The sequence below is a fragment of the Rhizophagus irregularis genome, chromosome 5 (assembly GCF_026210795.1).
Source record: "Rhizophagus irregularis chromosome 5, complete sequence".
NCBI lineage: Eukaryota > Fungi > Glomeromycota > Glomeromycetes > Glomerales > Glomeraceae > Rhizophagus > Rhizophagus irregularis.
In genome coordinates, this window is record NC_089433.1 from 3,280,819 (window position 1) to 3,295,074 (window position 14,256).

The window sequence follows — 14,256 nt, forward strand, 5'->3', positions numbered from 1 at the left end:
GTTTTTAATATATGCAGGGTTATACGTAATTAAAAGACGCATATTAAAAAAGAAAATTTTGGAATTATTTAGAATATTATTTTAAATTATTAATACGGACATTCAATAATTCCTCTTATATTTTGATCAAAGTACTTTCTTAAATAAGATTTATTGAAAGTGTTAGAAAAATTATTCACACTGATATTTTTCGAATTATTGATTTAGTAAATAGTACAAAAAAAAAAACAATCTAATCTAAATTTGTTGTTTTATGTATCACAAAGTATCATTGTACTGACATTTATGGCTGTAAATGAAGTCTTTTTTCTTTATATGAAAGGTTGGAGTGTCCTTTTCATTATTTAAATTTAGTTGCATGACATCCATATTTTTACGAAATAGAATTTAATTATATTAGGAGTACGGTTATTTGAAAAAATATTCCTGGATACCCTTTTAGTATTGTACATCCGCGGATACCTGTCGCAATTCCGAATATGTTTTGAAAGCTGTTGTGATTGTTTACATGAATAAGGGTTAACGTTACAATGTTTATTTGTCCAACTTTATCTAACCAAATTGCTTTTTTCAAAATTTAAAATCTCATGTGTTAGATGCTGTCGTGTTTTAAACTCGCAGATCTACCTCGGTTGCCATTATTAACTTATTATTAACTGATTTTGCTCGTACGAGCATACAGGGCTGAGCTGTGCGACAATTAATTTGCAGCATTACTTTATAAGTCGAATAGACCCTCTGAATACGTAATAGAATCTTCCGCGGACAGAGGCTATTAATCTGTACTTGGGAATACGGTAAATCTGTACACGGAAGCAATAATTCGTACGTACAAAGTAAATGCTTTTAAAACTTTTTACATTACACTTCGGCCGATTTTTATACAATAAGAACGACGAACTCCGACCTAAAATTCTTCAAATTCGTGAAATTCGTGCAACTATGTTCCTCAGTGTATTCAGGAGCCCCTGTCTAGGAGTTTTATTTCTGATTTACCCCAGCATCGCCCCAAGATTTCTAAGTAAAATTCCACCCCACGTGACCGGTGATGTTTAATGGGGAGTGAAAAATATTTTTTTCACCACTAAAAATTTCCAGAATACTTATGAAAAAATGAAAACGGTGAGGTGTGACGCGGGGTGACATTTTATGCAGGTCACGTGGGGTGAAAAATCTTGGGGCGACGCTGGGTTCTGTACATCGTCACGTGCCTGACAGCGATCACTGATCAATAACCAATCACCCGTTTTGTTTTGAATTATCAGTCCCGATCAAAAATCCGAGCGATCAGGTTATTGTGTCACCTCTACGTATAATTTTGGTACACTTTGGACTAAAAAAACGTATAAATATGTTAGCTATATTCACTTCTAACAAAACGGTTCTCTTCAGTATTTTTAATATCAAATTTTTTTAATAAGTGAATAATAAAATGAAGAAATTTTTTTATGCTACAATCACTTTACGACAGGCCACTTCGTGACATTTTTTTTAATGAGCCATGTTTATATGACCCAACATTATTATAAACATGAGAAGAATCAATTATTCAATTTAGTAAGGTACAGTATGTAAGTTTAAATTTGGTAATCCTTCCATTTTTTTTTATACAGTCCATTATATATAAATGGTATTAACCCAGATACAGTCAAACTGATATGTTAGGATCCATATGAAAATCTTTGAAAATATCTTTATACCTTATGTTCTCTCATATAGAAGGAAAGTAAAATTTTTATCGTTATATCGATATATCGAGTTTTCAATATATTATCAGTATATCGAATATCGAGGTCAAACTGTATGATGTTTTTAAATTGCATTGAAAAATTCCAAAGCATTGTAAATACTTTTGTTTAGTTTTAGTTGGCATGTATTAATAAAAGTAAAACTTTAAAGTATGAAAAGACTAGCGTCCAATTGAAAAATACAATAATGTTACATATTTTATAAATTTGAACTTTTTAATGATAGGTAAATCTAAGCAACAACAAGCCCTATAAAAAATTTTTATCCGAATATTTCCATTATTTCTCCGTGTCTTCCGTAAAAATTCCGTGAAAATGATACATTCACGGATATCCGTGTTAGCGAGATGAAAATTTCCATGATTTAAGGCTATAAATTCCATGAAAATGATACATTCACGGAAAAAACATGGAAAGATAAAACACGGATCAGATTTTTTTACAGGGAAGGATGTAAACAAATCTACTGCACGTAAGAGAAAAAATCCACTGTATCTTATAAACCAGACGAAGATATTGTTAATGAGTCAATTCATCTACTTTAATACGTTGATGGCTAATCCAGAAACAATTAGATGTAGTAAAAGGATGCGAATTGGAAATCTTTCACGTCCTCAAAATGCGTTTATGTTAATAAAATTGATAGTTTTATTATCTAAAATCTTTGACTAATATACTGTAGATTTGATAAAAAATAAGAAAACTAATAAAGACAATTGAACATAAATTCATAAATTGAATGAGGTAGAGATATATCTATACAAATTACTAAACTAGTAATAGTTTTGTATATTAGATAAATCACGGACAGATACATTTGGATTGTAATAGAAATTTATAGAATAATAAACTTTAAATTTTAGCATGAAATAATTATATAAAGAGTATCGTTAAATCTTTTCTTGACTTAATAAAGAAGAAAAAAAAAAAGGTTTTAATATTATCATATTATTAACCATGTTTTTATCGAATGTAAATTTATGAGTAGAATTAGGTCAAAAAGGCTGTTATTGAAGCGGAGTTTGTAAAATGTAATTGAAAATCATGTGATTAGATATTACTCTGGCCAAATTATAATTTTTGGCCGAAATTAAATAGTGACCCATCACCATTGGTCAAGGTCACCACACTGTAATGCCATTTGAACATTTGAAGTAAAATACTCCTTAATTTTGCATTATAATTAGAAATATATAATAAATTCATATATTTTAACGGGAATATAATCAAAAAAAGCAAAAAGATTATCCGAGAATCATTCTAACTAAAATTTAAATCTGCCAAGCAATAAGGAGAAAAAAAAAATGTTTTTTTTTTGTTTTTATTTCACAGATGAATGAAAATGAATAATTAGATCAGATAATATGTTTCTTGTTTGACACTTTTACTTTTTGTATAACAACTCTTTTTTTTTAAAAAAAAAAAAAAAATTCTTTTCCTTCAATTCCATTTTTAAAAAAAAGAAACTGAATTATATAACCACAATACGAAAAAATAATATAAAAAAAGATAATTTATAAATTATAAAATGAAGAATATTTTCTTTTTTTGTATATTTGTTTGTTTCATCTTATTTATGAACTTAAAAATAAACAAATATTGATTAAAAATTCAATTTATCTACGAACTTTTCTTCTCAAAAAAGCCGCGAAATTCTGTGAATGTTTATTTTATGCAATTGGAATTTCGAACAAACACTCTTCATTAAAATATGACACATACCTGGCGTAAAAATCGTTCGATAAGTAAAACAAAGTAAACATATAAAATAATTATTTCCATAAATTGTAGCATTCATACAATATGCAAAAAGAAAAAAAGAAATTTATTATTGTAGTTACCCGTTCCAATTTTTTGATACAATGGCCTTAAAAAAAAAAAAATTTTTTTTTTTTTGATTATGTAAAAGCCCACATTTATTTATTTATTTATTATTTATTTATTTATTTATAAATTTTATAATGAAAATTCCCAACTTTAAAAACAAATTATACATTTATCACGTGCAGGGCAGTAAATTGCTGAAAGAATCTCGGTAATTCATTGGTAACCTAATTTCAACTAATTCTGGCAGTTGTATAATTCAGAGTTCATTCTAGGATATTTTTTTCATTTAGAACTTGGAATTAGTTAGTAATAGTTAATAATTATCCAATTAATTAACCGATTTGAATGCAATATTCTCGATATTTATTGTTAACCTATAATAAGACACTATATTATGATAATTCAACCAACCTTCCTTTAATGTTCATACATATACATATATATGTATTTTTTGTTCAATTATGGATTAGCTACTGCAATTTCACAAATAAAAAAAAATGTCCATTGTTTGATTTTATCTTAACAAAAATTACATTAATTTTGAAATATATATGCATTTATATTCGGAAATCAATTCGTTTTCGTTATTAAGAAAAAAGAAAATAATAAAAGAAAATAATAATAATTTAAGAAAATTTTGTGTATTTAACATATGTACATATGTTAAAGTAGAAATATATAAATAAATATCGATGAATGTTCATTATTTTTGTTTTTATTTTGAGAATATTTAAAAAATTTATTTTTATTAATCAAATATTTAAATATTTTATATATATGTTTATATAAATAAAATAATACAAGTATGATGGGCATCACCTTTCTATTCTAAATATTAAATTATATATTTTTTCTACATTATTTCAAAATTTAATCATAATTTTTTAAATGTGGTATCATCCAAGCTTCTAGATTACAACTTGGATAGTCCAGCAACATATTTGTCTCCTCAGGCTTATACATTTTCTAATTTTAAAAGCAAAAAATCATGAGATAAAAGACGAGCCAATAATGTTGACAATTCAGAAAAACTGAATAAAAACAAAACAGTAATTTGAGTAAACTATTATAATAAATATAAAATAACAAACCTGTTTATGGAACAATGCAAATTAGAGGGTAGTGATGACAAGGAAGACGGTGAAATGAGAACGAGGATATAGAACAAGTTTTTTAATAATCCATTAGCATTTTAATATTATAAGAAAATTTATAATTGCTATCGAGTGGAAGCATAACATTAGGATATGATCAATTGGTGGAAGGAATGACTAGCAAGCAAAGAGAAATGCCGTGAAAGTGGTCACTTTAAACAGATGGATTTTGAATAAAGAAAGTTGTCACATTCCGCAGCCAAAGCAATGGAAAAGAAGCTTTATAATTAACACAAATTGTTAAACTGAAGGATTTTTATATTTATATGGCAAATAGAATGGTATCATACAACTTCAACCTGAATACGGATAGAATAATTATAATTTAGTAATCTAACCATCAATTATTTTTTAAATTAAGTATAAAGTATACTCAATTTAATAATATAGTAATTTCTTGGTCCTTTTTTTTAAAAAAAAATAAATAAAATAAAATAAAAATTACATAAAATAAAATTTTTCTAGAAATTACAATAGCCATTAAATACTGTTAGGCCAATTTTAGGCCTTATTATTTTAACACAAGTTTTTATTTGTTCAAAATTTTATTAACTTAGTTTTAATTCTTTGTCTTCTTACATGAAGTGTACTACTAGTATGTTCAGTATGTTCTTGCCTAACTTTGGAAATTAAAACCAAATTGAAATTCGTTGTAACGCAAATGTACGTATGGAAGGAACGATCAACATGAAGTTGATCCCCGAATTTATTGTTATATTTTTAATCACTCAACTGCCCGATTAGCTTTGTATTTTTCAGACGAGATCTACTTTAAAAGGATAATGAACTTTACAAATTTGTCGTAATAACTGGATTCTATAGAGATAACATTTGTAGTAATACAAAATTGTATAGATTTGCGGACTGACTTTTAGCAAATGTATTTAATAAGTATCTCATGAACGAATAAAATGTTGTGTTCTTGTGTTATTCTCTCTTACGCGCAGTTTCTTTAAAACAATAACTAAAATACAGAGATTTGGAATATTATCAACTTGATACGAATAGTAACGCATTATTAGGTTCATTTCCATATATATATATTCATGTATCTTTTTAGGAGAAATGACACCTTAGATTCAATAATAGATAATGGTTTGATTGGTAATTTGGTACTATGTTAGTTCTGATATAAATTAATAGTATAGTACGTTATCAAGAAAAAAAAAATATTTAAGCCAAACTTCCTTTTTTTTTTATTCATAAGATATATTGAGTTGTGCCCTCTTTCGATAATAATAAAGATAATCGCAATAAGTTCTATTTTAATAAGACTAAAAATATATATGTATTAATTATGTATATTGGGCTGACACATACATTCTTGGCGCTTATTTTTTGGTAATACAAATACGTATGGGGGATCTTTCGATTCATCACGTTAACATTTATAGAAATATTAGTTGCAATTAAAGAAAAATTAACCCCTTGCCAATCAGGAATTGACCACAGAAATGACCTAATGAAAATGCAATTTAATTAAATACGCATGAACTTATCTATATTATTATACTCCTATATTTTTTAAATTAAAATATTAAAATTAATTAATTTATCAATTTTAAAATAATAAAAAAAACCAAACAAAGAAAAAAAGAAAAACAATAATATGTTATCCTGATCATTTGGTCATTTCTATAAATTATAATTGGTAAATTATTTGAATTTTATTATAAAGTTATAATTTCAATATTATTCCTAATTTTTTTCTTAATGATATTTTATTGGTAGAAAATTTCTTCATAAAAAATTTAAATATTTAAAATATTCAGCCTCTCAGGGGAAGAAGGAATAAACGCGATTACAACAACGTTAACAACAACTAATAGCTGCAGCTGTAAATCATGGTATAATCATAGTCGGGAATCATCCCATCCATATAAATGCTCTATAATATACTGTGTAAGAAAAGGGTGAGTTTAAGTGAAATAATTCAAATAATTCATATAATTATTCGTATTCATAATAGAAATACTTATGACAAATTGCATGATTTTTTTTGAACAACCCATTCGCATTTACTTGGCAATGATTTGTTGGTATTTTACTGCGGAATTATGCCAAAATTCAAACAATACTAAAACTACCAGATCAAAACAATATCAACATAATAAAAAAAAAACGAACAATATTTCGAAAACTTATAATTATTTTATTGTTTGAATCACAAATATTATTCAAGAAAATCTTTCCAGAATAAATTGATTATATTATTTATTTATTATTATCATTAATTTACATATTTTTATTCCTAAAAAAAAATGCCACGTAAAAATGTGAAAATATTAATACATATAATATGATAGGATGCTAAGTAGATCAAAATTTACCATATAAGAGCACAATCATAGATTTTTAACGGCAAATTATTTCTAAGTTTATTTTCCAAACCTAGTTAAAATACAATATATGTTTTTTTTTCAGGAGAAGTTGATTATGTTTCAAGTTACAGAAGAAATTTATTATGGGTACATTCGACAGGGTAAATTTACTCAATTAGGAAAAATTTAAAGCGATTTTCTATTTGCAGATATTTTACTTTAATTTTTCATTATCCATTAAAAAATCGAAGTTTCTGTTTTTTTTGGAAAAATTTAGAACTTTTTTTTTCATTTTATAATCTAAATTATATCAGAAATGATTTTTTGACGCCTAAAGTTGCTGTCGTGTCACCTTTTATTTATTGTAGCGGGAAAATTCTTTACTAAATATTCAATTAATTGAATTATAGAATATCTGAATTGGATCGATCCTTAAAAACTATCTCAATGTGATACTCTTTATGGAAATCCGAACTTGCCGCGCCATATTAATCTAATCGGTCAATCTTAAGATTATTTGTTTTTTCCATAAAAAAAAAAACCTAATAGAAACTGTAAAAAATGGATAAGTAATACATAAAATTTTTTGTGAAATGATAACGAACATCATTAATAATAATAATCTCCTTTATCTCCCCGAAATATGCATATCACCGAACATGTTAACTTAATAATATTTTTAATGGTTACAAAAAAACACGGGACCTTGATCAAAACTTAAATTAACAAGTTTGTTACATTTCCTATTTGTTTATTTGCATATAGACTTTATAGAAATGATCTTTGAAACACAACAAGGGGGGATTATTTTTACAAGTTAAAAAAGAACAAATCAAATAACTAGAAAAATCAATTATTTTAATTTGGCAATTTTTATTATTACAGTTATAAATCCTTATGAAATTTGATTGATTCTCATTGATTCGGAAAAATAACTTTCGGCTTTCTCATTGTTTGGTCGTTTGACCTATTCATTGAATAGAACTTTATTATGTGTGACGAGCAAAATAATTGATCTATTTAAATGTTACCTGTTTATTACACTAAGTAAGCGTTTATTACACTAAGTAAGCTAACTTTAGAAGTTCGTCCATAAAACATTTTATTATACGCGTCTATTCATGTATGCATATAAAAGATGCAGGCGCAAAAAAAAATTTTTTCGTCTTTTCTGTGTAATCCATTTTTCTAACTATTGTTATGAAAGAACAATATTTTCGTACTTATTTTTTTTTCTTTTTTATTTTAATTAAAATTTTAATTTCAATAAAAGTTACACAATTTTTATTATAGATTGTCACAGAACAACTTCTCGCAAAGAATGGATATCCCGAACAAATTACTTTTTTTTATTTTAAGAATTGTATCATAAATTCAAATGAATGCAATTATTTTTTTATATGATTGAATAAATTAATTGACTTAAAAGATTAGAACTTATATTTTTTTTTTTTTTTTTTTTTTAAGCCGCCATTTTCCATATGTGTGTTCTTTTTACGTGGGTTGGTTGTATTTATTTAAAATTTTTAATTTTAAATATATTAAGGTTATGACGTTTTTTTTCAACATATTCAAACAAAGATTTTCTTTCTGGGTTTCATTGGGTTCATTAGGAAGCATAACCTTCTTCTTTTTTTTTTTTTTTGAGTTCTTATAAAGAAAGTTTCATTTTCTTTGTTTATTAACTGTTATCTATCAAAGTTTACTCAAGAAGGTTGTAGATTATGCATATTGAAATTTTAAAGATTACGTTTAAAGAAAAAATTTAACTATTTTCATGAGAATTTTACGTAAATTTATTCTTTTTAAGAAAAAAAGGTTGTTGGCTTAGCTCGAGAAAGTCTTTATGAAATTATTTATAAATTTCAATATAACCAAAGTAAACGAAACGTTTGAACCGAATAGAAAAATCGAATATTATTATCTCTTGATTCTCAAAAGGTAAAGATTTTCTTATTTAAAGTTCTAGTATTTTAAGATTCTGGTCATCTTTTTTTTTTTTCTTTTACATAAAAAACAAAGCCAAGCATGAAGCTAATACATATTTATATTTGATAATGATTATCGATCGCTCACGGATAAATTGAAAAAATTTGAAAAATCTCGTAATAATTGGAATAGCTGAAATGGTTATTACTAACTGCGCATGCACTTCGTATCTCCCCGATTAAAAATGGTTTTTTCTTTGCCCTATTTGAAAAAAAAAAAAGTATAACCAATAATAGGGTAATATATATATATATATGTATGTAATAAGAATAGATAAAATATATACAGTCAACTCTTAATATAACGAAGTTGGCGTCCGGGTTGATCAGGCCTTCGTTATAGGAATATTCGTTAATATGATGGGAAAATCTGGTATAACCCGGAAAATTTTTGTATATTATGGTATATTGTCGTATAATAATTGTATCAAAACGCAAGTTACACAAAATATCTTCGTTATATTGAAAAAAAATTCGTTATAAAAGAAAATTCGTTGTTAAAAGGGGCATTTTTCATATACGGTTTATAAAATTTACTTCGTTAAACGGTATACGGCATTTAATTAGTAAAATTCGGTATAATGAGATTTTTTTCATATGTTAAAATCTGTACCATACTGAAGATCCGTTATATTGTAAAATTCGTTATATCAAAATTCGTTATAAGAAGAGTTGACTGTAAATTTATTATATAGTATATAGTATACATATATTTAGCTGCATGTCTATGCATACGAAGATTTTTTTTCTTCGACCTGTGATCCTTTTTTTGGTACAATTTTTTTTTTTTTTGATTCATATATAAATACTATGAAAATTTCTTTTGTAACTTTCTTATCCCTCCACTACTTTCTTTGGGAAAGACATAAGACAAATTCGATCGCGCATTTCCTCTTTTGTGCGTAATTCCTATTTTATTCTCCTTAGATCCCTATATTTTCTCTTTTTTCCTTCTCTCCTTAAGTACTAATTTGTCTTCTTGTGACGTCTTGAATCGCAAAATTCAGACATTATTTTTTCATTATTTTTAAAATATTCATTCTTTTATCCAGTTTGTATTTTTATTTTATTTTATTTACTATTTCTCGTTTATTTCGTCTTTTTCATCCTAATATATGATTATGCAATGTATAACTTTTTATCGATAATAAGAAATTTTTTTTTAATTCTAACGATAATATTATTGAATTTTTCCTTAGTAAAGACACAAAGTACAGATGTAAGAGAAAAAATGAATTTTATAATAAAACCGATTTGAATGTTACAAATTTTAATCTCATGTTTTTTGTCTGATCAACAGAATGTCGGTATAAAGCCTGAAATGCTTGATGACCATTCTATTATTAATATTACTGCTATCGTTTTAGGTCATGTCAATTTAATAGCTTGCGCTTTTGTTGTATGTATTAAATCATCGTTTATTTCCGAAATTATGAACGAAAACTTAATATTGATTATTATTTTGATTTTGAATAGATTTATTCAGCATTTATGAAATGGCGCGCAAGTTCTTTATCAATATCAAGTCGAGTTCCTTTATATCTCAGCATTTCAGACATATGCCAATGTTAGTAAAACAAAAATTTTAATATTATAAAAAACCAATTAATTATATATTTATTTCCTTCTTTCATTTCTTATTTATATAGATCCTATTTTCATACCGAATTTTTTTCATTCACTAATTTATCACGATATAATTCCCGAAATAACCTGTAAAGTACTCGCCTATCTATTATTCCTTCAAATAAATTTTAATATGGTCTTAATGAGTAGTATTGCATTCGTCACTTATTTGGTAAGTTTCTATACATAATTAATTTGTAATGACCCTGAGTAAAATTTATAACATTCGATCGTTTTATATTTAGAGAGTTGTAAAAAGCAAAGCAACAGATCTTGGAAAATATGATTGGTAAGTAAAAAATCCATATTACCGTATTTTGCGGTATATAAGCACCCCATTTTTGCACTTGATGCCGGCCAAGATCCTCATAATTTTGGCCAAAATCGCCATAATTCTGGCCAGGGGTGCTTACTTTCGGGGGGTGCTTACTTACCGCAAAATACGGTATTTTTTTTATATGACATATTTTACTTTAATTAAAAGGAAATTTTTTTTTTTAGGAAAATTTTTTCGTGGGTTATCATATTGTCATTAGTATTATCAATTCCATCAATACCTTCTTTAGGGGCATCAAAATTTTGGTGTTTGACCACTACAACAAATTCCACGAGTACATTAATAATTGGCGTATATGCAGTATTTACTATATCTTTCATCATAGCATGTTATTGTTATTTTAAAACATTACAAACAATATTTAATGTCGATCGAGAAGAATTATCAGATTCTGCTGGTAGAATCGATAGACGAAATAGATTGGAAAGACAAGCTACAAGAAAAATCTTACTTTATGTTTTAATATTTATGAAATGGATTCCTTTATTACTATTTGGTATATGTATTATGCTTGAATATGAGGAAGCTTTGTGGGTAGATCTTTCTACAGTTATTGGTATGTATCGTTCACAAGAATATTTTTTTTATTTCGATATTAGGCCAAGTAAATAAAATTATTCGTTTCTCATAACCGGGCGGGTCATGTAAATGTTAAAAAAAGATATTTTATTTAGTCATGTGATTTTAGTTTTGACCAATCATAATCATAAAAAAATAATTTTTTTTTCCACCCGGTGACCCGGGCAAAAATTTATTAAATCAACCAATCAACTTCTAGGAATCGGCTAAATTTTTATTAAAAAATAATTTTTTTTCCGGGCGGCCGGGTCAAATTTAGCAATTTTTTTTCATGAGAAACGAATAATTTTATTTCTTTGGCCTTATCTAAATATTATCTAATTCTTTTGTTATTTTATTAGCATTTAACCTCGGAGGAATGTGCAATTGTGCTTTATATCTCATGAACGAATATTCACATAATAAATTAGTTACATATAACTTAGAAATAGAGGAAGGCCAACAAGAAAGTAATAATCCACCTTCTCAATTCAATCAACCTTTCTTCCAGCATCAACGAGCGAATTCTAGTACAAATTCTGTAACTCTTGTAACATCCACTTCAACAAATGAAGATACCACTACTGATATAATAGATTTAAAACGATTTGATAGTAATGAAAGATATAAAATTGATGATGCTGGGAATAAAGGGGACAATAAAGTTTATGAAGTTGATATGAATGGTGGAGAAGAAATTTCGAATTTATAAAAAATTATAAGTGTTTTTTTTTATTAATTAATTAATTAATTTTTTATTATTATTATTTTTTTTTTTATTTGTTTTTGGGTTGAGAAATTTTTTTTAAGAGTAAAGAAAAAAAAATTCTTTTTTTTTCTTTTTTTTTTATTATTTTAAATCGTTTTACATTTTTTTTTTTAAATTTTATTATTATTAATTTTTTTTATAATATTTTTTTCCCCTTAAGGATTCCATTTTTGTACTTTATATGAAAATTAAGATTTGTAAAAGCAATATTATTAAATTACAGTATATAGCATTAGTAAATTATTGTATTTTAGTTTTTTTTGTATTTATTTTTTCATTCTTCTTTTTTTTTCTTTTCATAGTTAATTTTTTTCTTTTGTAAATTTTAATGATATTGTATGCGAATCTTTTTTATTGTAATTTTATAAGTTAAAAAAAAAAGAAAGAAAAGGAAATTTTTTTGATACTTCTCAATACAAATAAAAAAAAAGCGTTCGGCGTAGTGGTTGAATTTTTGATAACAAGAAACAACAATTTTTTCAATTTGTAAATTTGTACTCATTACTATAATGAAGTTTCTTCTTTAAAAAAAATACAGTACTTTTCATATTAATAGACAAAAAAAATACAATACAAATATAAGTATCTCTGGCAGCGATGAAAAATGACTAGGTTGATATTTGCTACGAGACTGGCAAAGGCGTCAATATTAAATAGCTTGACTGAGCCGGCTAAGACGCGGCTTTGGCTACGTAGTGCACGTGACAAATATCATTCGTAATATTGAATAACAAAGTGTCTAATAATGGTTTACATTTCAAATTCGTTTTTAAGATTATAGATCATTATATCGAGATTCGAGAAATATTTGTTGATTAAATGACACGTGTTGGACAAATAAAGCGAGTTCGTTAACCTTACATAAATTAGACAATTACATCAATGTTAAGGATTGTTTGATGGATAATTTCACTAATTGCTTCATTTACCTTATTTTTCTTATATCGTTAATTGTAGTCTCTATGCATATAATATCCGGCAATGAATGATATCAGGCGATAAGACGTGAACATGCCGAATATGAGCAAAATGGTTAGCATCATGATCCTATGCATGAGGGCGTAATTATTCCGGATAATTCGGAGTTTAGGCGGCGTAATAGTGAAATCTATTACACCAAATTTTGTTTGTTCAAAGATTCAAAGATTAATATTACACCAGTGTTACATCGGTGTAATGCCGAATTGGCCGTAATATTTCGGCATGGCTTGAACATTGTACTGTATATCATGTTCCTATAGGATACCATACTTTATTATAAAATTATACTGCAACGACAGCTTCTGCCACTCTGTCGCCACAAGAATTTCATCTCTCTCATAAAGTCATAAAATTTATAATTTAATAAAAGGTTTATTCTTTATTATGTAAGAATATGTCATTATAACACAGTTATTTATTAAATGTAAAATAATATAGTCATAAAATTTCGTCAGAACATTATAAAATAATTATAATAATTAAAATGATAGTTTTTATTAAAAGAATTAAAAGAGATTAAAAGAATCTGAAAGGAACTGCTAAAGAAAAGGAACTGCTAATACTAAGTCAAAAAGTTGGGGTTTATATAATAATTTACATGTTGATCCTTTGATCAACGTAAATAATAATCAAAATCTTCTTATTTTGTACTTTTTAATTAATTTTTATAACAATAAAGATAGATAAAAATAAATAAATAAATAAATTGATAGACAACGTTCTCTTTAAAAAAGAATAATCACATTCATTTTTTTTTTATTCCAAATTTGGGTGATTTGGATCTGTAAATGTTTTTTTATTTGTTCGAAAAAAAAATTAAAGGTTTGCCCAATAAACCGTTCATCAGATATTATAAAAATGCTGTGACCGAAAGGAATAATTTCTTGTTTCGTAAACGTTGAAAAATTTCAAAAATGACAAATTTAAGAGATGCAAAGGTATAAAGT

General features: G+C 26.0%; 1 protein-coding gene across 1 annotated transcript; it reads left to right on the plus strand.

Annotated features, from left to right (window-relative positions):
* Positions 1–9,848: 9,848 nt before the first annotated feature.
* Positions 9,849–12,271, plus strand: OCT59_025244 (uncharacterized protein; the record flags this gene model as incomplete). Its single annotated transcript, XM_025321520.2, has 9 exons — positions 9,849–9,940; positions 10,046–10,089; positions 10,238–10,257; positions 10,339–10,437; positions 10,515–10,605; positions 10,688–10,836; positions 10,910–10,953; positions 11,166–11,557; positions 11,922–12,271. The coding sequence occupies 9 exons, from the start codon at positions 9,849–9,851 to the stop codon at positions 12,269–12,271; spliced, it is 1,281 nt and encodes a 426-aa protein (XP_025168652.2).
* Between the last annotated feature and the right edge of the window lie 1,985 nt (positions 12,272–14,256).